The following is a 26889-nucleotide window of genomic DNA, read 5'->3' as shown; positions in this document are numbered from 1 at the left end:
TTTCAATGGAATTCTCCAATCTAACACCCCAGAACTTGGAACATCCCTTGGAATAGCCTCCTTCACCCATTCTTCTGCATGTATTTTGAGCTGCAGTTTCATCGTTCAGTGTTATTTTATCCTTGTTCTATCTTTCATGGATTCCTGAAATTTACAGATCATTGATTACACTTATATACCAGTGTTACTATAAATTTAATCTTTATTCCAAATGTATTTTCTCCTTTTCCTAGAATGAGAGTAGTTTGGACATATGTGCTCTCTCCACCTTCCTTATGTAATCTCCAATCTTCTTTCTTTTAAAAAATATAATAGTTTTATTGTGATACAATTCATATATAGTACAGTTTTCCCATTTAATATGTAAAGGTTTAATGATTTTTAGTATACTCACTGAGTTTTGCAATTATCATTACAGTAAATTTTAGATCATTTTTATAATCCACAAATGGAACACCCTACCTACAGTCTTATCCCCATACCTTCCATCCCACCCAGCCCAATGTAACCACTAATCCACTTTTGTCTCTGTAGATTTGCCTGTTTGAGACCTTTCATATAAACTGAATCATATACTATGTAGTCTTTTGTTATTGGCTGCTTTCAATTAGCATAATATTTTTAAGTTTCATCCATTTTGTCTTTTTTTAATTTAAATTCAATTTAGTTAGCATATAGTGTATTATTAGTTTCAGGGGTAGAATCAAGTGATTCATCAGTTGCATATAACACCCAGTGTTCATTATATCAAGTGCTCTCTTTAATGCCCATCACCCAATTACCCCATCTCCCCACCCACTGCACCTCCAGCAACCCTCAGTTTGTTCCCTATAGTTAAGAGTCTCTTATGGTTTGCCTCCCTCTCTGTTTTTATCTTTTATTTTTCCTTCCCTTCCCCTGTGTTCACCTGTTTTGTTTCTTAAATTGCACATATGAATGAAATCATATGGTATTTGTCTTTCTCTGACTGACTTATTTTGCTTAGCAAATTACCCTTTAGTTCCATCCACATAGTTGCAAATGGCAAGATTTCATTCTTTCTGATGGCTGAGTAGTATTCCTATATATATATACATACCACATCTTCTTTGTCCATTCATCTGTCAATGGACATTTGAGCTCCTTCCATATTTTGGCTGTTGTGGACATTGCTTCTATAAACATTGGGATGCATGTGTCCCTTTGAATTACTATTTTTGTATCCTTTGGTTAAATGTGTGGTAGTGCAATTGCTAGGTAGTTCTATTTTTAACTTTTTGAGACTCCTCCATACTGTTTTCTAGAGTGGCTGACTTCTGTGCATAGATTTTATGTCCTGTGACTTTGCTGAATCCTGTATTAGTTCTAGCAATTTTTTGGTGGAGTCTTTCAGGTTTTCTACATAGAGTATCACGTCATCTGTGAAGAGTGAGAGTTTGACTTATTTGTCGATTTGGATGCCTTTTATTTCTTTTTATTGTCTGATTGCTGAGGCTAGGGATTTCTAGTACTATGTTGAAGAGCAGTGGTGAGAGTGGACATCCCTGCCATATTCCTGACCTTTGGGGGAAAACTGAGAGTTTTTCCCCGTTGAAGCTGATAGTCACTGTGGATCTTCTGTATATGGTTTTTATGGTGCTGAGGTATGTTCCCTCTATCCCTACATGGTGGAGGGTTTTTATCAAGAAAGGATGCTGTATTTTGTCAAATGCTTTTTCTGTATCTATTGAGAGGGTCATATGGTTCTTGTCCTTTGTCTTATTAATGTGGTGTATCACATTGTTTGAGTTTGTGTATTTTGAATTACCCTTGCCTCCCAGGAACAAATCCCACTTGGTGATGGTGAATAATCCTTTTAATGTACTGTTGGATCCTATTAGCTAGTATCTTGGTGAGAATTTTTCATCCATGTTCATCCGGCATTTTGCTCTCTAATTCTCCTTTTTGGTGGGGTCTTTGTCTGGTTTTGGGATCAAGGTAATGCTGGCCTCATAAAATGAGTTTGGAAGTTTTCCTTCCATTTCTATTTTGCAGGACATTTTCAGAATAGGTATTAACTTTTCTTTAAATGTTTGGTAGATTTCCCCTAGGAAGCTATCTGGCCCTGGACTCTTGTTTTTTGGGAGATTTTTGATTACTACTTCAATTTCTGTGCTTGTTATGGGTCTGTTCAGGTTTTCTATTTCTTCCTGTTTTAGTTTTGGTAGTTTATGTTTCTAGGAATGCATCCATTTCTTCCAGATGGCCTAATTTGTTGGCATATAGATTGCTCATAATATTCTGTTATAATTATATTTCTATGGTGTTGGTTGTGATCTCTCCTCTTTCATTCATGATTTTATTTGGGTCCTTTCTCTTTTGTTTTTGATAAGTCTGGCTAGGGGTTTAACAGTCTTATTAATTCTTTCAAAGAACCAGCTCCAAGGTTTAATTGATCTATTCCCCTTTTTTTGAATCCTATAGCATTGATTTATGCTCTAATCTTTATTATATCTCTTCTCCTACTGAATTTAGGCTTTATTTGCTATTCTTTTCCCAGTTCCTTTAGGTTTAAGGTTAGGTTATGTATTTGACGTTTTCCTTCTTTCTTGAGAAAGGCCTGTATTGCTATCTACTTACCTCTTGGGATTGCCTTTGCTGCATTCCAAAGGTTCTGAACTGTTGTGTTTTCATTTTCATTTGTTTCCATGTATTTTTTTAAACTGTAATCGCCTGGTTGACCCATTCATTCTTTTGTAGCATGTTCTTTAACCTCCATGTATTTGTGGTCTTTCCAAATTTTTTCTTGTGGTTGACTTCAAGTTTCATAGCATTGTGGTCTGAAAATATGCATGGTATGATTCAGTCTTTTTGTTCTGTTTGAGACCTGATTTGTGACCCAGTATGTGGTCTATTCTGTAGAATGTTCCATGTACACTTGAGAAGAATGTGTATTCTTCTGCTTTAGGATATAATGCTTTGAATATATCTGTGAAGTCCATCTGGTCCAGTGTGTCATTAAAGACCCTTGTTACCTTGTTGATCTTCTGCTTAGATGATCTGTCTATTGCTGGGAGTGGGGTGTTAAATTCCCCTACATTACTATATGATTATCAGTGAGTTTCTTTAATTTTGTTACTTGTTGGTTTATATATTTGGCTGCTCCCAAGTTAAGGTCATAAATATTTACAACTGTTAGATCTTGTTGGATAGAACCCTTTTTATGATATAGTGTCCTTCTTCATCTCTAATTACAATCTTTGGTTTGAAATCTAGTTTGTGTGATATAAGGATGGCTACTCCAGCTTTCTTTTGATGTTCATTAGCATGATAAACAGTTCTCCATCTCCTCACTTTCAATCTGGATCTGTCTTTGGGTCTAAAATAAGCCTCTTGTAGACAACATATCTATGGGTCTTTTTTTTTTAATCCATTCTGATACCCTATGTCTTTTGATTGGAGCCTTGAGTCCATTTACATTCCGAGTAATTATTGACAGATATGAATTTTGTGCCATTGTATTACCTGTAAATTCACTCTTCCTGTAGATTGTCTCTGTTCCTTTCTGGCCTTTGTTACTTTTGGGCTCTCTCTTCACTCAACGGATCCCCTTTAATATTTTTGCAGGGCTGGTTTAGTGTTCATAAATTTCTTTAGTTTTTGTTTGTCCTGGAAACTCTTTATTTCTTCTTCTATTCTAAATGATGGCCTTGCTGGATAAAGTATTCTTGGCTGCATATTTTTCCCATTTAGCACATTAAATATGTCATGCCATCCCTTTCTTGCCTGGCAGGTCTCTGTGGGCAAGTCTGCTGCCAGCCTTATGTGTCTACCCTTATAGGTTAAGGACCTCTTGTCCTGAGATACTTTCAGGATTTTCTCTTTATCTTTGTAATTTGCAAGCTTCACTATAATATGTTGAGGTGTTGATCTATTTTTGTTGATTTTGAAGTGGGTTCTCTGTGCTTCCTGGACTTTTTAAAAAGATCTATATTGTTTTTTTAATATTCTATTTAATTAATATCTACTAGCCTAATCATTATTATTTTTTTCTTTTGCTTGATTTAAGACCAGTTCGCTCTTTTTCCCCAGTATTTTAAAGTGGTTGTTTAGGTAATTGACTTGAGATATTTTCTTTTTCAATACAAGCATTATGGCTATAAATTTTCCTCTATGCACTCTTTAGCTTCACCTCACAATTTTGGTATGTTGTGTCTTTATTTTCATTTATCTCAAAGTATTTTCTAATTCCTTTTGTGATTTCTTTTTTGGCCCATTGATTAGGAGTGTATTGTTTAAATTTCTAATATTTGTGAATTTCTAAATTTTTGTTATTGATTTATAATTTAATTCCCTTGCAAACCACTTCTCTTGGAATTAATCCCCTGATTTACATGCATAGATAGGCAGGATAGCATATGGCCTTTTCAGCTTACCTCTCTTATCTTGAATCCTGTTGCTTATGATAGAGCTAATGAAAGGGTGATTGAAGCCCCAGTATTCTATGACTGCCATGCCTGGGATAGAGCTTCTGCCATATGAGTAGGGCTGGGTGCATGAAGACAGCCACTGACCTCTTGACTGTACTCACCTAGAATTTAGCTTCCACAACTGGAGCTGAGGTGATAAGAATGAGGAATGTGGTGGTCTGCTGTTTCTGGGAGATATCATAGGCTTAGACTGAGAGCTGGTGGGAGTGGGGGTGTGGAAGGGGCTAGGGAACAAAGCACTATGTTCTTGGCTACACCTATCTGGAGTGGAGTATCAATATACTGTACTGGGGGGGAAGAGAGGGGTGAATGCTGGTTCTGATTCAAGTGCCACAGACTCATGCCGTTCTTTTTTTTTTTTTTTTTTATTAATTACTTATTTTAAAAAGTAGGCTCCACACCCATTGTGAGTTCAGACCTGAGCTGAGATCAAGAGTTGGACACTCAGGGGCGCCTGGGTAGTGCAGTCGTTAAAGCGTCTGCCTTCGGCTCAGGGTGTGATCCCGGCGTTCCGGGATCGAGTCCCACATCGGGCTGCTCTGCTGGGAGCCTGCTTCTTCCTCTCTCACTCGCCTGCTGTGTTCCCTCTCTCACTGGCTGTCTCTCTGTCACATAAATAAATAAAATCTTAAAAAAAAAAAAAAAGAGTTGGACACTTAACTGAGCCAGCCAGATGCCCCCAGATTCCCACTGCTCTTAAAGTAATTTAATAGATTTTCCCAAATAGTGGTTTTTCTTTTACTGTATGTACTTAAGGCAATTTTCAGAGAGTTTAAATGTTTTTACCCATGTCTATATAAATTTTTACTGTTTGTGGTTGCTGCCCTGGAGAGAGTGTCTGCAGATGTCCTCATGCTATCATTCTGAAAGTTGACCTCTCCAGTTCTTGACTTTTTAGTTTAATCAACACATTGTTATGGTTTCCTGATCTTCCCCAGTTGGACTAAATGTTGTTCTTATAAATCCTATTAATCCTTTTGCTTATATCTATATGTTATAACAATTCACATAGTATATCAGATTTTGATTAGTTGCTTTCTTATCTACATATTTCACTAATTATGACAATATCTTCTTGTTTGTCTCTGCCACTCTATCATATTGTTCAGTGTCTAGCAACAGTAGATACTCAGTAAATGAAAGAATGAATCAATGGTGATTAAATTGTATATAAGAATAATAGAGAGCAGGGTCTCATTGAGGATTAAACAAAACTTAAGAACTCTTTATTATGTATACTTTAAGAAAACAAAATGAGATGGAAAAATATGAGTTACTGTTTTAAGAATAATTTTGGAGACTTGATCTAATGGGCAAAGTGTTCATTTTAGCCATTGTCATTCATACTTTCAAAACTTTATATTAAGATATATAATACCCATAATATTAGTGTATTTTATTGCTTATTCGAAAGAGTAGATTAGTAATAGTTCTATTGAAAATAAAAAATAAATTCGTCAAACTGCATCTCCTACCCATCCTACCCAGCTATCTAGTTTTTTGTTTTTTGGCTTTTTTTTTTTTTTTTTTTTTTTTTTGGTTTTAGGCCACTGGTAGAAGAAAGCATATTGATTAAATTCTAGGTCTTAGAAGTGATTACTAAGGAGTAGATTTTACTACAGAAGTATTTGAGTCAGACCTCAGATCCTTTGGCAAAGAGGACTTTTTTAATGGCCCTACGTATCTGCTTGGTCTTCACACTATAAATAATGGGATTCATCACTGGTGGAATAAGCAAATACACATTGGCCATAAGAGTGTGTACATAAGGAGGTGCCTTTTTCCCAAACCTATGGACAAAGCACAAGCTAATGAGAGGAATGTAGAAGATGGCAACAGCACCTACATGGGAGATACAAGTGCTGAAGGCTTTATGCCGTTCCTCTGGGGAAGCAATGCTTAGGATGGTCTTAATAATCATAGTATAGGAGAGAAGAATAAAGATGGAGTCCACTCCTGCAGTAACTACAAGGGCAGTAAGTCCTAAAACACTGTTGATCTTATTGTCAGAACATGACAGCTGGATTATATCAGGATGAAAACAATAAGAATGATGAAGCACATGGCTTTGGCAGAAGGATAAACGTTTAAGAAGCAGGACCAGAGGCATTAGGATCACTGTCCCCCTGACAAGGATGGCAAACCACACTTTGACAATTCTGGAATCAGTCAAGATGGCAGCATATCTCAGTGGGTTACAAATGGCAATGAAGCGGTCAAAGGCCATTGCCAGGAGCACTGAAGACTCCATGACAGTAAAGAGTTGAATGAAGAATGTCTGGGCAACACAGGCATGGAAACTTATCTGTCTTGCACTGAACCAGAATATGCCCAGCATAGTGACCAGCGTTGAAATACACAAGCCCAAGTCAGTGGTTGAGAGCATAGAGAGGAAATAGTACATAGGTTCATGGAGACTTGACTCAGTGATGATGACAAACAGGATTATACCATTCCCAGAGAGGGCAGTCACATACAGACAGCAGAAAGGGATGGAGATCCAGGTGTGGGCAGCTTCCAGTCCTGGAACTCCCGTCAGGGAAAAGGTCAGAGAAGTGGAAGTGATGTTAGGAAAAGATGACATGATGACTTTGGAGGAATAATTTTTTTTAAATAAAATATCCTAGAAGGAGAAATGAAAACACCATTCAGCAATTTCATTGTGATTTCTATTAACTGCCCTTAGATCAATCAAATTAGAGATTATTCTTAAGACTTTATCCTTTCCTTTTTGCTTTTCAGTTATGATTTCTATTTTTTTTTCTGTATTGAACTTCTCCTCCGTGATTTGTATTTCCTAATTCACAAAAGAGAATAGGGATTTTTTTTTTTATCTCAGCAGTACTTTTCATCATCTTGCACTTTAACCCAAAGCATTTTCTTTCCCCCCTCCCTGTACTTCCTACATAGAGAGAGAATTGTAGCAAGATAATATGAAAATGTCAAGAATTTAATGGGTATCTCGAAGTAATATTGATTTTTAAAAGTAAGATTTATTATTTAATAAAGAATATATGTATGTTTGGGTATTTGTCTTGATACTAGTGCATTATCATGGAACTTTATCATACATTTTAAAGACATATAATCTTTTCAAGAAATAATTTAAAGAAATAATTTTATACAGGTCAAAATAGCTTATTCATTATTTCTTGGTCAGTGGATCTTATCCTTGTCTTGCTAAGGTTATTTCTAATCTGGGGTTACATTTATGATATTGATTTTTTATTTTCTTAATCTGTTATCACTGTAGTAGTGATACATAATTGTTATAGAAGATTTTCTTTAGCATCATCTTCGGCAGTTAGTCCCTTTCAGAGACAACTGTATTAAACTTTAAGGCTAAGAGTGAACTGTGTGTACAGAGGCCAGATATTAGATACTTCCCTCTTCAGCCCTAGGGTTGCTGCAGTCATTGCCACCTGTTACTTATGTATAGCCTCAGAAGAGTACACTTACAGAGGGTAACTTCATCAAAGTAAATACACATTTGAGCTTTCAGGTCCACCCTTAGGCAGCATCTGAAATGAGGCTTATTATTATGTAGATGAAGTCCTGGGTAAGTTTTCTTCTCCTTCTATTCCTCTTTCCCTGTATTGACTTAACTCTTTTGTGATCTAGTCCCCTTAATGTACTGGAAAGTCTTGCTGAGATCTTCACTAAGCCAATACGGCAGTGCTCTGAATACCCTAAGCTGTCTTCTCTTTGGTGTCTCAAAGACTGGTTACTTTCCTCATAGTCCTAGTCATTGGCTGGAATCCCACTGGTCCTTCCTGAACATTTGGATCCACTGTGCCTCCAACCACTTGATTTGGAGAATGTATTCCTGCAGCTGTGTTCTACCTAGACAATTTTATCTCCTTATTTATTGAAACATTCCAGTTCCAAATCTTAGTTTGTGACACCTCTTGTGGCTACCTGTTGTATTGTTGACTACTTATTTTTAAATCTCTAGGTATTATTGCTGTCTAGTCTCAACTTTTATCCCTGCTCTATAGCCTACTGAAATTCTGACATACCTTACATCTGAGGTTGCTCAGTTTGGGTTCATTCACAAAATAGGCACATGTCTTTGGTCTTGTCATTTAATGTTGATATTAAGAATGACTGAATTATATAATCTCCATTATTGTTTTCTTATTCTGTGCAGTTACAGTTTAAAAAAACATCACAGAAACAAGGTTGTGGGCATTACTTAAAATCCTTAAATATTTGAGAGATTATGGAAAGGGCCCCATGCAGAAATTTCAATTGTGTATAGTCATTATGGAATAGTTACTGCGCTGATTATAAGATGATCCATGCTCCATAATTATTTGACTGAAAGTGTATTAAGTGGAATGAAATCAATTTCTCAGTTTTCTGGCATCATTCAAAAATCAATATATGCAAAAGTAAAAATAAAAATCCCTGTGTATCAGATAATTTTCAAAGAACTTTTTAAAGGAGATATATATATATATATATATATGGAAATTATTAGAAAAATAATACCCTTATGGCTGGAATCATCAATACAAATTTAAGTAGATTTAATTTAAATAAAATAAATACTCAAGAAAGTTAATATTTAAAACCAGTGTCCATTCGCAGGAAAGTAGCAGCAGTAGGCTTCAAGAAAACATTCTATTTTGGTTTTTGAAGTTTCTTCTAAGGCAGTATAAGACATTGGCTTTAATTTATAACATTTTAGAATAGTGTAGAATCCTAGAATTTTTAAATTGGAATATACCTTAGAGATATTTTAATTTCTTCCATAGAATGACATTGATTTTATAACATGGCCTTCCAGTTGCCTAAAAGCAACTGCTTAATTTTATTGGTCTTATTCCTATCAAGTTGAATTGAAGGGATTAGTGTATAAAGAAAAAAAGAATAGTTGAAAATGATAAAGTTTAGAATCAGCCAGGAGAAGAGAAAACTAAGAGCAAACACATGGTTGTATTCAAATGGCTGAAATGTTATTATATTTGAGAAGAGCTACATTTGATCTATGTGCCATACAGAAGACAAGCCTAGGGGTGCCTGGGCACAGTCGTTAAGCATCTGCCTTCGGCTCAGGGCATGATCCCGGCGTTATGGGATTGAGCCCCACATCAGGCTCCTCCGCTGGGAGCCTGCTTCTTCCTCTCCCACTCCACCTGCCTGTGTTCCCTCTCTCGCTGGCTGTCTCTCTCTCTGTCAAATAGATAAATAAAATCTTAAAAAAAAAAAAAAAGAAGAAGACAAGCCTAGAGCCAGCAGGAGGAAATTTATAAAGCCCTAAGAAGTTCTTTAACACATGGAATGATCCAGAAACAGTGGAGGAGTGAGCTTCCAGTACTATATGTCAAAAAAGTCACTTCAAGCACAAATACTGAAAATTCATTCAGTCATTCAGAAAATATGTACTGCACATCTGTGGATCAGAAACAGGAAATTAAATGTTAAGCACAATGTTGTCTCCAACCCTGAAAATACTTAGTTGACTAGGAGACACAGACAAGTAACATGGAATTAACAGCGTAAAGAATAAATCTAGAATGCTATGAGAGTGCATAAAAAGACAACAGGCTCTTTGTGAGGGATAAGGAATGGTTTCCAGTAAATAATGATGTCTAGATTGAGACCTGAATTCTAAGTAGAGTTGGCAAGAAATGGATTTAGGTATGTGTATGTGTGACAGTTAGTTTTATGTATCAACTTGACTGAGCCACAGAATGTCCATATATCTGATTAAATGTTATTTTTGGGTATGTCTGTGAAGGGATTAGCATTTGAGTCAGTAGATTGAGTGAAGCAGATTACCCTCCCCACTGTGGGTGGGCTTCATTCAGTTAGTTGAGGGCCTGAATAGAACAAGCAGAGGAATGAAGGGTTCTTTCTCTCTCTGCCTGATGGCTGAGCTGGAACATGAGTGTTCTGCCCTTGGGCTGGAACTTACACCATCAGTGCTCCTGGTTTTCAGGCCTTCAGACTTGGACTGGTACTACAGCCCTGGTGTTCCCAGATCCCCAGCTTATAGATGGCAGACTGTGGGACTCCTCAGCCTCCATAATTGTGTGAACCAATTCTTCATAATATCTATCATCTATCTATCTATCTATCTATCTATCTATCTATCTATCTATCATCTATCTTTCTCATTGGTAAATTGGAGATAATAATATAGCTTCTTGGAAAGGTATTTAAGATCTATCATTTATGAAATCCCACAATGTGTCAAGCTTTACATGAATTTTGTGCTTTATGTGGATTATCTTTTATTAATTTGAAAATCGTATTGCATATAAGATTCCAATTTTTCATCCCAGGAAGGTAAAAATTAGAGAGATAAACAAACTGCAATATTTCATACAGTGGGAAAGCTAGGATTTGAATTCCATTCATGTAAATTTAAAATTGGTTAAATTTCTACTATGCTGCATATCAATACTTCTTGATGTGGTGAAATTTGTAGAATAAGATTAAAAAAAATAAACTTTTGGGCGCCTGGGTGGCTCAGTCGGTTAAACATCTGCCTTTGGCTCAGATCATGATCCCAGGGTCCTGGGATCAAGTCCTGCATTGGGCTCCCTGCTCAGCAGGGAGTCTGCTTCTCCCTCTTCCTCTGCCCCTCCCTTCTGCTTATGCTCTCTCTCTCTCTGAAATAAATAAATAAAATCTTTAAAAAAATAAACTTTTATGTTACATATGCATATGAATTACTAAAATGTCAAGTATTCATGTGATTTTTTCCCCTTCAATAGTCATACACTATCGTTGTTCCTTGACACTAAATATTCATATAAATGCATGTGTACTAAGGTTTCCAACACATGAAATTTGATAGATTTGTTTTTCATTTCCTGATTTTTGTTGCTTTACTTAAAACATTTCCTTGTCAATTGAGGAGAGATGGAAAGCTGTTATTTCTTTACATGCTAAATTATTAAGACCGCTGGTAAAATTAATCATGTATGTTAGATAATAGTGTCTCCTGAAGTCATGTATTTGAGCTATGGATACTTCTATTAGTGCTGCTCATTTTCATAGCCACTGCTGACATATTTAACCTAAGTTAATTGACTTCGAACGTTATCTCTTCATTATCAGTCTGGCTTGAATATCTTGATCTCTTTAAGAATATTATAGTAACATGACATCAAAAACTTATGATGTACCATATGTTGGCTAACTGAACATAATAATAATAAAAAAAGAATATTATAGTCTGTTATTCTGAATGGACCAACATCATCCCCACTACAAGAAAAAGAACTAAAATCTCATGCCTTATGAATAACAAATCTCTATTATTTTTGGACGAATTATTTATCTCTTTGAAATTCAACATTGGGATTTGGCCATATGACCCTAGATATCCCATATTCTATGTTTTTGGTTAAAGAAATTATATTGTTCTTACTTTTTGTGGCAGAATTCTACATAGATGTCAAATTCAGTTTGGGGACTACTCAGACTCCCTGTGTCTAGTACCATGGACAAAACACTTTAGATATTTTATCTTATCTAAGGAATCCTAGCCAGATTTTAAACTGACCTCATGCTCTGGATTTTTTTATTTTCAGATTTTTACTGTTCATGAGTTTTTTTCAGAATTGAGATTCAGTACATTGGAAAGAATCTCTATTTTTTTTTCTAAGCTTTGTTGACAACTCTATAATACCAGGACATTTCCAGTAGTAAAATCTTAAATCAATGGCAGTTCCACAGCATCTTACGCTTGCGTGGTGGCATCTTAGAAATATTTCCTCTAATGAAGTCAAATTTCTTGTTGCAAGATGAGCCCACATAAACCTAACATTAATACATATCCACTGTCTTTCTGATGCCTCTGTACTTACATCAAGTGAAGATGATGAAGAAGGGACAAGGATCTGAGGTATCATTCACCTCTGAGGGGAGAGTATCTATGAGAAACCCATTCTCAGGAGAATCATTTGCCCCTTAAAAAAAATCTATTCTGAAGGGATCTTTCTGGTCAACTGTATTTTCTTGTTTTGCTTTTGTGCTTCAAAAACGCTACATGACTAAATCTGCTTGCTGTCCCATGTGGTTTAATGTACTGCAATTGCTAAGGTGGTTTTCTTTTTAACTTGCTATGAATAATATTGAAATATATGCCAGGAAAATATAAATACTGAGGAAACATGGAAAGTGTGTGAATATAGTTTTCACACCTGCTTTGGGAAGGAGACCACTGAATTCACTTGATATACTCTGGTATTTTAGATCCAGTTTTTCCACAGAGAGAAAGATTTAAAGATTATTCTCTACCCCCACCATTCCCTACAGAGATCAAAACAAATAAATGTTATCTGGAAGATAATAAATAACAGAGAGATATATACAGTTGTAGCTTGTTAGAGTTCAGTGGCTTCCCAAACCTACTATTAGACATACCTGGGGATCTTGTTATAAATACAGATTTGTAGGCCTCATGCTAGAACTAGTAAAACAAAAAAGTTTGGGAGTGGGGCTCAGGAATCTGCACTTTCATAGATCTGGGGTTTTTAAGAGCAGTTTTAGGTTTATAGCAACAAAATTCAGTGGAAATTGCAGAGGTCCTGTATACCCCTCACCCCAACTTAATGCACAGCCTAACATCTCTGATCAAAGTGGTGCATTTGTCACAATCAGTGAACTTGTCTTTGGCACCTGAGAATTTTTTTTTTAATTATGTGTAGTAGTTGGTTCTGAGAAACCATTCATGAAAAAAACTCCTTAAATGATTCTTAGTCAAATTGGGCCATATGCAAACTGGGATGAATTCCAGAGACTGTGATCTCAGGTTCTAAAATAGCCCTTATCCTATGTGGTTTGGAAAGCAGAACTATGATCAATTGCTGGATAATATAGTAGAAAAATTGGGATCAATTGTAAGAAAATGTCTTATACATGCAAAATGAATTAAATGACACTTAAATTGTTCAGATGGACTATTTGATAGTCTGTTATGTTCAGTTCAACAACTGTCATTGAGTATCTGCTAAGGATTGAGTATCTGCTAAGGATTGTAGAAGCCTTAAGGCTTTTTTTAATTTAGAGAATTAAGAGAATTTATAAACTTGTGACAGCCTTTATATTCATATTCATATAGTCAAAAGTACATAAAGGCAAGAAAAGATACTGGCAAAGCACTATAAAAGGCAAAATATGGGACACCTGGGTGACTCAGATGGTTAAACCTCTGCCTTCAGCTCAGGTCGTGATCTTTGGGTCCCAGAATCTAGTCCCACATCAGGCTTCTTGCTCAGTGGGGAGTCTGCTTTTCCCTCTGCCTCTGCTCCTCTACCCTGCTTATTCTCTCTCTCTCTCTCTCAAATTAATAAATAAAATTTTTTTAAAGGCAAAATATGGGAAGGAGAGATCAAGTGTCATTGGGGAAATCATAAAAAAATTAATGAAGAAGATATTTGAAGATGAGCCTTGACATATAAGTAGAATTTCAAGGTGGAAAATGGGTGTCAAGGTTGAAGTAGAGTTAACAGTGAAGCTCACCATTAGGAAAGTTGCACCTACATAAAGGAACAGTTAGCAGAATGGTTTTCTTAGACTGCAGAGTATGTGAAAAGACAAAGAGTGAAAAGACAATCCAAATTGTGGAGGACTTTGTCAGAGATAGGAATGATATACGAGAAATAAACATGGAAGAGATGCATATTGGTTTGTTATTAAATTTTATTTGTGCTGGATATTTGGAAAATTAATTCAAAATGAATGATGTGTAGTGTTGATAGAAACAGCAGACAGATAGGAAGTCAGTTAGTCATCTAGGAATAGGGTAACTGAGAGGTACTGAGAATCTGACTTAGTATTTTGGTGGTAGGAAAGTTGTAGGACTAACAGCATTGTGGAGATGTTTGAATTAGATGACACCCAACTCTACGCAACTCTAAAATTGCATGGGTTATAACTCCAATTTATGATAAAATTTCACTGACTTTGAAAAAGTTCTTTATGGGCCAATAATTGTTAAATATGAGTTCCCTTAGAACACACAAGTTTGAGCACAGCTTTTTGAATCTGCTTTGTTTTCACACTATAGATGATGGGATTCATCACAGGGGGAATGAGCAAGTAAATATTAGCAATCAGTGTGGGCACATATGGTGGAGAATGTTTTCCAAATCTGTGAACAAAAGACAGGCTGATTAAAGGGATGTAGAATATGGCCACAGCTGTGATATGAGAAATGCAGGTGCTGAAGGCCTTTTTCCTCTCCTCTGGTGATGCAATGTTGAGAACTGAGCGAATGATCAGGACATAGGAAAGCAAGATAAAGATAGAGTCCACTCCAGCAGTAGAGATGATTGCTGTTAGTCCAAATGCACTGTTGATCTTTGTGTCTGAACACGAGAGCTTCATTACATCAGGGTGGAAGCAGTAGGAATGATGGAGCACATGACTTCGGCAGAACGATAGACGCTTGAGAAGCAGGACTAGTGGTGTCAGAATGACAGTCCCCCTGGTAATGACTGCCAAACCAATCTGTGCAATCCTTGCATGAGTTAGAATGGTAGCATATCTCAGTGGGTTGGAAATGGCCACAAAACGATCAAAAGCCATAGCCAGGAGCACTGAAGATTCCATGAAAGTGAAGAGGTGAATGAAGAACATTTGTGATAAGCAAACATTAAAGCTGATCTCCCGGGCATTGAGCCAGAATATTCCTAGTACTGTCACCAGTGTAGAGATGCATAAGCCAATATCAGTGGTGGACAACATGGAGAGGAAATAGTACATGGGCTCATGGAGGCTTGGCTCAGTGAGGACTACAAACAGGATCAGGGTATTCCCAGAAAGAGCAGTTAAATAGAGGCAGCAGAAGGGTATCGAGATCCAGGCGTGGGCCCATTCAAGTCCAGGGACCCCAGTCAAGAGAAAAGTAGGGAAAGTAGAATTATGGAAAATTTGCATTATGATCTGCAGGAGCTGAATTCTCTTGTAAGATCTTGATTTTCTAAATTTAGAATTTTAAAGTTACTTTTAAAGTTTAATACACATTTGGTAAAGTGCTCAAAACTTTAGAGTACGGCTTAATGAGTACAGCTTAATGCATCTGTATGCAGTCATAGAACTACTTTCAAGATAACCTATAGAACATTACCAGCAACCCAGAAGGCTTCCTAATGCCTTACCCTCATCAATATCTTCTCCTATTGTAACCGTTATTCTGACCTCTGTTACCATAATGACCATTCCCTGTTCTTGATCTTGATATAAATAGAATCCTGCAGTATTTACTACTTGCGTCGGCTCCTTTCACTCAATATTATGTCTGTTGGATTCATCACTGAAATAAAATATTTAATTAAGTTCAATTTAATTTCGTACTCAGCTAAATTTGTTTGTTGTTTATCACTTACTGATTTGGACTCATCAATATTTTTTGTTACAGTTTTTATCCTTCAACTGGATTATAAGTTTATGTTTATTACTATGGTCTCATGAGAATAAGAATTTATTTTTAGCTAAACTTTGCTTAGTATAATTCTTTGCTCATAGAAGATATTCAATATGTTTTATTTGCCCTTCCCAAAATAATGATGAGTAGGTCTAAGCCTAAAATAATTGATTAATTTTGCCTTGCAATTTTAGAATTATTAAACCCATATTCCAAGTGCAAATTTATTTTAACTTGGCAGGACAAGTTTTCTCTTGTCCGGGATAACCTAAGAATCCACCTTAGATAATGCCAGTTCATCCTGTCTCATGAGATCTGTTTACTAGAGTGAACTGAGGGAAGATGCTTCAGTTCCATGGATCTGAAGTGTGATACTCTTCTTAATTTGTAAACTAAAATACTGCCTTGTTTACCATTATGGAACATGTCCCTGTCATGGTAAAAATCATGAGGAAAATGATAATCGTCTTTTGTAGCATGTATACCCTGGTTTTTAATATGACTTTTGATTTCTTATGAGGTTATTTGGGTGTATATTATGTGAATGAGAAGAAGATGCTTCATACAATGATCTAAGTATCTTACATAGATTACTTCCTTTGAGCCTTGGACAAACCTAAGGAGAAGTATTTTTATTTGTTCAGATGCATAAAGTGAAGTTTAGAAGTTTGGATAAATAGCTGAAGGTCATAAAATCTGAAAGAATTGATGTTGGGAATCAGAGAAAATAAGACTTTAGAACCTGTGCAATTAACAACTATACCACACTTTTCAATGTTAATAATAATGATATAATCCTAGTTCAATAATAATATAATACCCTATCAATAAATAAGGCAAATGTGTTAGAGATATCTATGTTTGCAAAGCTCCTAATTATTTAATGTTTCTAGGGTTCAGAGTTGAAACAATTTTATGTCAGGATTGCATCTGTATTGTATGATATGTAAATAAACGAATGAAGCTTAATTTTAGCAAATTGTAAGTTCTTAAACATATTGTCAGATGCTATAATTTAAATTAATCCATTGGAAGTTATAATTTAAATTAACTCATGGTGGGGCACCTGGGTGGCTCAGTTGGTTAAGCGTCCAACTCTCGGTTTCAGCTCAGGTCATGATCTCAGGGTTGTGCTATCAAGCCCCACATCCGGCTCCATGCTCAGCATGGAGTCTGCTTGAGATTCTCTCTCCCTCTCCCTCTGCACCCCCACTCACTCATGCTCTCTCTCTAAAATAAATAAATAAATCTTTTAAAAAATATCTTTAGGATATCTGTTGTTCCTTTAGAAGCTATCCATGATAATTTCTATTACATATGCCCATTTAAATACAATTTTATGATCTAATTGATTACATAACTTACTTATTGGATATAGATAAAAATTAGTTTGATTATTTCAATAAACAAAATGTCTATTTCTTCATTCTTTCAGTTCCATAGGCATTCTATAAACAATGTTCTTATTCATTTATTTTCCTAATTTAGCATACTTACCTTTATCTCAGGCTAAATCCCCTAAATATTAGATCCATGTATCTAACTGTTTGATTTTTCTGCTTAATTATCTCAGCGTCAACTCAAGCACAACATGACTGCATCTGAATTAGTCCTCAGAGCCCCCACAACTTGTATGTTCTATTTTCCTCATTTTGATAGTAGCTCTGTAGATCTATAGATCTGTGGTAGCTTGATGTGTCAGGTTACATGATCCAGAAATCTGAATGTACTTCCACCTCCCATGTGTTGATCATTAATTTCTGTCTGTACTGCAACTGTTCCTTATTCATACAGCATATTTCTCTCAGAGTGTTCTAAGATTTAGAATAGACTTCCATTTTAAAGTAACTCTAGCTAGTATTACCCGAAACAGTCCTCTCCTAACTTTCTACTACATTTTCAAAAAAGATAAAGGATAAAAGGGACAGACCAAGGAAGTACTAATGCTTAAACTGGTATCACATATCAAAGATATTTGGAGGGTGATTAACTCCTAACTAAGGAATATGGAGATCAATTGAGTCAAAATATAGGACAGCACTTGAGTAATCAAGGGAAGGGTAAAACACCTCTATTCTTTTAGGAAGGAGGATTGAAGTCTGATTTTCTAGATTACTAGTCATTTCATATTAAGAAAGGTCTGGAGTTATATCCTGCTTCTGAGGAAAATCAGTTACCATCACATGATGGTCTGTCAAAACAATGAACAATACAATCTTCCTAAAAAGGCAAAATGCTATTCCCATGATTGCGAATATCATGGATTCAATTAATTAAATTAATTTACTTATCCATTCACAGAGAACTATTTCAGACAGTCCTTTATTATATCTTTCTGAATTTAGGAACAGCTTCTGTGGAATGTTACAGAGTTAACCACCTACAGGGAGGGGAAGCAGTTGCTGCACGCTAGGAACATGCTGACCGGGGAGGCGCCGCAGTTTCCGTCTGGGGCCTGGGCTGAAAAAAGCACTGGGTGAAATGTCAGAAGACCAGTGAGAGGGTAGCCCTACTATGCTTAGTGAGAAGAAAAATTAATATTGAGCCAGGTTCTTTGCCACATATCTCTACCTGTTGTTGGTTTAATTGAATAGCACCATTAATAGGCTGTGACTAACATTCTCAGCTTTTTGTTGAGAAGACGTTGGTTCAGAGTGAAGATTCCCGTAGACAAATAGGGCCAGTGTGTGAATCCAGGTCTGTCTGACTCTCTAGGTATGCTCATTTCACTGTACCATACTGCTTCTGGTGTTAGACAAAATTAAAAAGAAACAAATCAGATTGCTGCCGACTTAAGAAACTGAATGGAATAAAAGTGCTACAGTAAGTGTAAACCAATTAAAAATATAAGTAAAACAATAGAGAGGATGCACTAGTGATTTTGGACTTCGGTTATTTTATGTGTCAGGAAATATACACATAGAATAAGCACAGTTTTGCTATGATTAGCTAAACAGATGAGAATAAAATATCTTTATGGAATTTGGAATTTCTGAATATGTATCAGTTTCCTGGAAATGAACCAAACAGTGGAGAGTAAGTATAATCAGTGACTCCGAGGGTTTGGAGATCAGAGACTGGAGGTGGGTGGGGACAGTCTTACCTTTCAAGATGTGGAGAATTAGAGAGGATACAAATAAGATGTTGAAGGAGCAATGCCAGAGACTAAGTGAATTATTGTCTTTAACTTCACTTCCAAGAAACTCTTACTTGTGTTCATCTAAACTAAATGACTCATGTTGGAGCTTAAAGTCATCAGATACATTTTATTATAGACATAACCAAGTACTTGTTCTGATCTAAACTTGGCCTTTAGACAGGGAGGAGAGCTTTTCTTACCCTTATTTAGAGTGGGGTATATGAAGGTCACCTGTTTACCTCTACGTATGGAAAATTTTTCTAAAGAATGTTGATGGCGTAGTCATTTACCCATCTGGGATAAATACACCCTTGGGGGATTTCAGTGCCATACTATTATGCTTCACCTCTCTGCACCCAAGTTATTTAGCTGGCACCAGGAAATGTGGAGGCGGAGAACCAAAGAAATATAAACATATTGACATGGTAGCTCTGTGTTTATGTGTTTTAATTAAAAATGAAATTGAATCATTACTCTGAACATGGATACACCATTTAAGATGAGGATCCAATATTTCTTCTTGATTTTTTCTATGTGTTTCTTTTTTTCTTTCTTTTATAATAATTTTTTATTATGTTATGTTAGTCACCATACAGTATATCCTTAGTTTTTGATGTAATGTTCCATGATTCATTATTTGCTTAAAACACCCAGTGCACCATGCAATATGTGCCCTCCTTAATACCCATCACCAGCCTATCCTATTCCCCCACCCCTCTCCCCTCTGAAGCCCTCCGTTTGCTTCCCAGAGTCCACAGTCTCTCATGGTTCATTCCCCCTTCTGTTTACCCCCCCCTTCATTCTTCCCTTTCTTCTCCTGCTGATCTTCCTATTTCTTATGTTACATAAATGAGTGAAACCATATGATAATTGTCTTTCTCTGCTTGACTTATTTCACTTAGCATAATCTCCTCCAGTCCCATCCACGTTGCTGCAAATGTTGGGTAATCGCTCTTTCTGATGGCTGAGTAATATTCCATTGTATATACGGACCACATCTTCTTAATCCATTCGTCTGTTGAAGGGCATCTCGGCTCCTTCTACAATTTAGCTATTGTGGACAAAGCTGCTATGAACATTGGGGTGCATATGGCCCTTCTCTTCACTACATCTGTATCTGTGGGGTAAATACCCAGTAGTGCAATTGCTGGGTGATAGGGTAGCTCAATTTTTAACTTTTTAAGGGACCTCCACACTGTTTTCCAAAGTGGCTGTACCAACTTGCATTCCCACCATGTTTCTTGTAAATAATCTATTATACAGATTTTTGTGTATAACTAAGTGAAATAACAAATACTTTGAAAGTATCTCCAACTAATAGCATAGTGCCAAGTACATAGTACATATGAATGAAATATTTGTTAAAATGAGCAAATGGATTTCTACAATTCAGAAGCAAACAGTAAAATAAATTTATAAAGTCAAGGGGTTCCATGCAGTTTACCCTTTCAATAGAAGGAAGATTTGTCAGCATAGCCCCTCAAATGGAAGCAACTCCATTTGAGGGGAAAAAAAGTAGATTGGTTCTTCTTCAGGGATTATGTTAATTAATGTCTGTATAGTGATTAATTTTTCCAAGTAATTTCAGGTACACTATCTTATTTAGTCTTAGTTGTTCAGACTAAAACAAACATTTTAAATTTACCTGACAGATACTGATAAACAAAGTACTTGACACAAAATCAGTGGTCAATAGTGTTTATCAAATTAATTTATCCCTCACTCTTGCAGATCTATTTCACAGTCTAGAAAAAAGAATCATAAATAAGCAAAATAGAAGCCATCTTATTCAACTCTATTTTGGTTGATGATTAGGCTAATTAGCGAATAGGTTGGTTAAATATAGGAATCATAAAAGTAATTTTAACCTACATTGAAAATTTTATTTTTACTTGAGACGTATGTGTAATTTATTCATCATTGTTTTATGTAGAGTTGGGGCCTTTCAGTGTAATTTTGCAAATGGCAATTTTATATTATCTTCCTTTGTAAACCGTATCTTTAATATACTATATACAATTTCCATTATAATAACTGTGATGGTGAAGGAAAAACAAGTAGCCCACAGTGCACATCTTGGGGGAAAATGAAGATTTGCTAATTGGAGAAAGAGCTACGAGTGTTAACTGGCTGTTAGCATCAGTCAGTATGTTTTACAGAGGGAATACATATTGCTGTATAATTTAGCAAGCGTATTCAGTAGAATTTTCATGGAAATCTTTTTTTTTTTTTTTTTTAGATTTTATTTATTTGGCAGAGAGAGACACAGTGAGAGAGGGAATATAAGCAGGGGGAGTGGGAGAGGGAGAAGCAGGCTTTCTGCTGAGCAGGGAGCCTGATACGGGGGCTTGATCCCAGGACTCTGAGATCATGACCTGAGCCAAAGGCAGATGCTTAACGACTGAGCCACCTAGGCACCCCGGAAATCTTTTTTTTGAACCATTTTATTGAGGTTCGATTGACTTATAAAAAGCTGTATATATTTAATGTCTATAATTTGATGGATTTGGGAGAAAGTATACAGCCATGAAACCAGCATCATCATAAAGGCCATATACATATACGTCACCTCCAAAGTTTTCTCTCACCACCTTTACTATTATTTTTTGTAGGTGGTAAAACACTTATCATAATAACTCCCCTCTTAGCAAATTTTAAGTATACAATACAGTATTATTATATATAGGTCAACAGGTATGTGAAAAGATGCTCAACATTAATAATAATCGAGGAAATGGAAATAAAAAAAGCAGTGAGATTTCACATCACACTTACTAGGATGCCTACTTTGGGGGGAAAAATAGCCACAAAAAACAAAGACAACAGATGTTGGTGAATATTTGGAGAAAAGGGAACACTGGTACACCATCGGTGGGAATTTAAATTTATACAGCCATTGTAGAAACAGTATGGAGGTTTCTCAAAAAAATTTAAAAAAGAATTATCATATGATCCAGCAATTCCCTTTCTGGGTATTTAGCCAAAGGAATTGGAGTCAGGATCTCAAAATGAGATTTGCTCTTAGAACTCTACTACCTGCTTCTCTCAATAATGGAGATGCTTCAGCCTTTTGCCTGCCATCTTTGATGAGTTTCTTTTTCCCTGTTTTTCAACTTTTCTAAAAATGTACAAAAAATTATAGGTATAAAGATTTCTGTGGATAATTATGAGAGAGCAAATCTCACTTTGAGATCTACTACCTTGCTACCCAGGATTAGAACATAATGTTTTCTTGGCTGGCAGAATTCATGTACAACTTGGACAACAAGAGAAGCTATTGGAGATTATTTTAAGCAATGTTGTGATTCTCTTATAAGATTAATCTGAATTTTGCATAGGACATAAATTAGAATGAAGAGAGATTGAAGGTAGGGACATGTGGCAGAGTGTGCCTATAGTACAGGCAGATTCTGAAGGAACAGATAGTAGAGTTGGAAATGAGGGAAGTATATTAAGCACCACATCAAAGAAGTTGCATGATGCTCTATGTAACCAGTTTCATTGTGGAAAGACATGTTGCCAGGGGCCAGAGGAGGCTGGTTGAGTTTTTTCAAAATAAAACTTATTCACTTTACGTCCTTCACTATCAAGGATAATTTCACTCATCCACAGAAGGATCAGATTGTAAAAGAAACAAAATAAATTTTGGCTTTGGACTTGCTGAATTTGAGGTACTGTTGGGAGTTATGGATTATTTTGGTAGGAAGACATAGTTAGAAATGTTTCATGAGGAGCGCCTGGGTGGCTCAGTTGTTGAGTGTCTGCCTTCGGCTCCGGGCATGATCCCAGGGTGCTGGGATTGAGCCCCACGTCGGGCTCCCTGCTCCTCTGGGAGCCTGCTTCTTCCTCTCCCACTCCCCCTGCTTGTGTTCCCTCTCTCGCTGGCTGTCTCTCTCTCTCTGTCAAATAAATAAATAAATAAAATCTTTAAAAAAATGTTTCATGAGAGTATACGCTCATGTTTTATTTATTTTTACATGTAGTAGATCTTGATATATATTCACTGAATGAGTAATGAACAAATTGTAATTTTGTGGAAATTAGTTTTGGATAATGGACATCTTTTCTGTTTGCTTAACATAACATAGGGCAATGAGTACAGAAACAAAGAGTTAAGTTGCTATGAACATTTTGTAGTTGTTTTTACATATTTTCTTTAATTCTCATAAATTGTCCCAGACTAAGAATTATGTTTTCTTAAGGTTTAATGGTATATAGCATTATTTGTTATTAGTAGCAAAGCATCTAGCATTATATTGAATTCATAAAATAGTAATTGTCAGAATAAGTAATTCTTTAATATAGTAAACATGAAAATTTCATGAAGAATCTAAATGTAGACATAAGGGACATTTTATTGTTTCTGCGTCTAACAAAGTAGATTTTTAATCTTGATTATTTTTTAATCATTTGCTTCAAAATATCTGAATTTGTCTCTGCTGGCCTGCAGGAAAGATATGACATCCTAATATATGTGTTTACATTTTATAAATTTACATAACTGTCTTGTTATTCATCTAATCAGTGATTTTTTAATCCTTGGAACTTTTGCCTTGAGGAGTTTTGCTAAAGGGAAATTTTCAAATTGAAAATATTCTTCTGTTTAATCAATCATTTAACTCTTAGGATACTGGCCATTGTCTTAAAGACATTTGTCATTAATCAAATGTTCTTAATGCACTCTTTTGGATAAAAAGCAGATATATGAGTGGTGTTGGGTGGTTCTTTGGTAAAATATTTTCCCTTTTCTGATAGACCCAAACGTAGAAGTAGGCCAAATATACTGGGCCTGTACACATGAACCTGACTGAGCAATACTAGAGACTTACATACCTGACCCAAGACGGTCAATCAGATGTTTTCTCATGAGAATTTTTTTATTTTTTTATTTTTAGAGAGAGCATGCACAAGTGGGGGTGGGGGAGTGGCAGAGGGAGAGAGAGAGAATGCTAGGCATGGAGCCTGACATGGGGCTCGATCTCAGGACCCTGCAATCATGACCTGAGTCGAAATGAAGAGTAAGATGCTTAACTGACTGAGCTACCCAGGCACCCCTCTCATGAGAATTCTTAACACTGTATTTCAAAATAATTTCTGTTATAGAAAAGCTGCAAAAACAATACTAAACTTTTCACATCCTTCACCTTGATACTGCATTTCTTTAGTATTTGAAACTTTGAGGGGAGCCCACATACCTGAAAACAAGGCAGGTGCTTCTCCTGAGCACCCCAGAGCTGCTCTGGCTTCTCTGTCACAAGGTTAGGTTGTTTGGCCACTCCTTGTATTGCCCTACATACTTTTCTCTCAATTTGATAGATGTGCTTATTATTAAATGTGCCCTTCACATCTCTGATTTTCTCAATGGTCCCAGTTCTGAGCTGTTACCGTCCACCATCACATTCCACAGAGGTCACATTTCCATGAGCTGTTTTCAGCCAGTGACTAAATGTGTCAGGGAAACTAAGGCAGGCCCATTCCTAGAAGATACAGAATTCCTCTGACAGATGACTTTGACTTGAGGATACCCAATGACCTTGACTAATTCTGTTTAGAACTGCCTGATAGTCTCAGATGATTCTTTCTACCAAAATTTCTCATTTTTCTCCTTAACTCAAGGTGAAACTTACGTCAAAGTATGACAATTCTTCCAGTCTCCTTTTTTTCCATTCTTGTCTCCTATTTGTAATGTTACCTAGCCCCTTGTTGGCTGTTTGTCTATTTCGCCCTAGGGATGTCATGCTCTGTTGAACATCCCCACAACTGCTTGCACTTTTAAGTTCTCTTGCCTGCCCTTGGGACCTTGTTGGTTCTTATAATAAGTGCAGCCCTCTGGTTTTTGGTGATTACCTGGCCTCTGTTTTGTCCAGACTGCATTGTATACATGGCTATTAATGAACCTAGCTCAGTGACTGCATCTCATATTGTCCCTGGTCAGCAGAGAAGAGCCACTTCTCAGTGATGGGGGTATCATTCTTGCAGCTCATTCCTAATGAACTTAGTGGATGCTGTGTCCCCTAGGTTTCTAAAGGAACACAATCTAGGGTAGGTCTTCTGACCTTATATAACCTATTCATCCCAGTGTGCTCACTTTCCTCAGCCATTTTATTTTATTGGTTAAACAATTGTTCATAAAAGAAGTAGAATCATGAATACAATGTGTATTAAAAGAAAAAGTGGAAGGAATGTGGTATTTAGTGTGGGAACAGCATGATTCAACTTGAAGTTAACCTGTTGCATTCGACAAATGGGAAGAATACAAGTCTAATTGGAACACACAGGTAATGAAGTAGATAAGCAAGCACGTTTTACTTCAAGGCTGACAGACTTGACCATCCTTCTGAAGGAAACATTTTGATTTCATTTTTTCCATAATTGATCAGATGACAGCTTACAGGATGGATCAATTGAAGAGAGAAAAAAGGGCAAGGAACACAACAGATGTACATAATGAAAGAACCAGGACATATACAGTGTATGGAAAAACATAATGAAAATAATCAAATGCCTTCACATGCACAGAACTGTATTTTTTCTTTTCTTGACTGTCCCTTTTATTTCTACATGTAACCTATAGGGTGAACTATTCAGATCCTGAAGACTCTCCTATGAGTATCTTTTTTTAAAGATCTAGTTATTTATTTGAGGTGAGGAGGGGAGAGGCAGAGAAAGAGAAAAACCCAAGCAGACTAGGTGCTGAGCCTGAGGTGGGGCTCGATCTCATGACCCTGAGAGTATGACTTGAGCTGAAACCAAGAGTCAGATGCTCAACCAACTGTGCCACCCAGGCACCCCATCCTATGAGAATCTTTTTAATGGTTCCCCCTTGAGCTACTGAACTTTATTAGAAAGTTAATTTGATAAATGTACCTCAAGCCCACTCTATACACTAAGCTAAACTAGTTTATTCCCTTTAATGAATCATACTAAGTAACATATATCTGTAGTATCCTAGACATTTTGTAGATCAACAGTACAACTCAAAGTTTTTATCCAAGTTTTTGCTTGCACCTTATCAAGTCCCCAAATACATAAAAAAACATGTCCCTTTTGCCATTACCTTGTTCTCTTGCTCAATTTCAGCTAGGTCTCCAGAGATATCTAGAGTCTTTTCTTGGTTAGGATGTTAAGTGTAAGCTTTGTAATATTGTGGCCCTCTGAGCATCTCAATATATAAGTCTCTCAACTTTAATATTCTTATGTGTTCTCTTTCTGAAGCACTAGGCAGCTGACAGGCATGTAGAATTACCAGAACAAAAGTCCCCCATACATTCAGGAGGTGCACCCAAATTTTTAAACCAAATCTACAAGTCAATTCCTTTATAGAATAGTGTTATTCAAGCAAAAGATGTTCTTTAAGCCACTAATACAAACCCTACCATCTAAATTCACTTAAAAGAATCTGATGGATAGAGGAAAGAAAAGAAAAAAGTAAAGTTTTGTGTTTTTATATTCTTCAACGCTATATCCAGATTGGATCTGTGAATTTAAAACTCAGGAGAGTATTCTCCCATGAAGAGTAAAATGGTGACACAGTACTTCTCACATTCTTCCGCAGAGTTGCGTCCACAATACACTTGTCTATTTACCTTTGGAAATATTTTCAATTTAGATGGCAACACAAACAAGGGGTATAATTTTGCATTATCAACCATCACAACACTTAGTACATTACTTTATAATTTTTTGTCTATGTCACTGCTTCACACACTAGACTTTAAGGCTTCTTGAGTTCAGGAAATATGTTTTTTCCAACTTTAATTTCTATTGCTTCTTATAAAGCCAAACATGAAGTTGGCACCCAGTCACTGGTATGCTGATAAACTGAATCTCTGAAAAATAAAAAGTCCTCATTTGTAGTATTTGTCAGTTCCCAAGTGTAAATGTTGATTTCAAACTGCCAATATGACATTGTT

The 26889-nt window shown here is 36.2% G+C and overlaps 3 protein-coding genes across 3 annotated transcripts in view; 1 reads left to right on the top strand and 2 right to left on the bottom strand.

Moving 5' to 3' along the window:
- Positions 1 to 26889, top strand: part of LOC123782525 (uncharacterized) — a 382057-nt gene that overhangs the window by 172673 nt on the left and 182495 nt on the right. The gene's annotated exons all lie outside the window — the stretch shown is intronic.
- LOC123782532 (olfactory receptor OR51C1-like) lies at positions 6082 to 7032 on the bottom strand. The gene has a single exon (XM_045782747.2). It carries the CDS (start codon positions 7030 to 7032, stop codon positions 6082 to 6084), a length of 951 nt encoding a protein of 316 aa, XP_045638703.2.
- LOC123782566 (olfactory receptor OR51C1-like) lies at positions 14406 to 15350 on the bottom strand. Its single transcript, XM_045782814.1, has one exon. It carries the CDS (start codon positions 15348 to 15350, stop codon positions 14406 to 14408), a length of 945 nt encoding a protein of 314 aa, XP_045638770.1.

The sequence above is a fragment of the Ursus americanus genome, chromosome 16 (genome assembly GCF_024610735.1).
Source record: "Ursus americanus isolate L20-20 chromosome 16, mUrsAme1.1.p, whole genome shotgun sequence".
NCBI classification, from domain to species: Eukaryota; Metazoa; Chordata; class Mammalia; order Carnivora; family Ursidae; genus Ursus; species Ursus americanus.
Note: the sequence above shows the minus strand (reverse complement) of the source record. Positions and strands in the feature narration are given on the sequence as shown.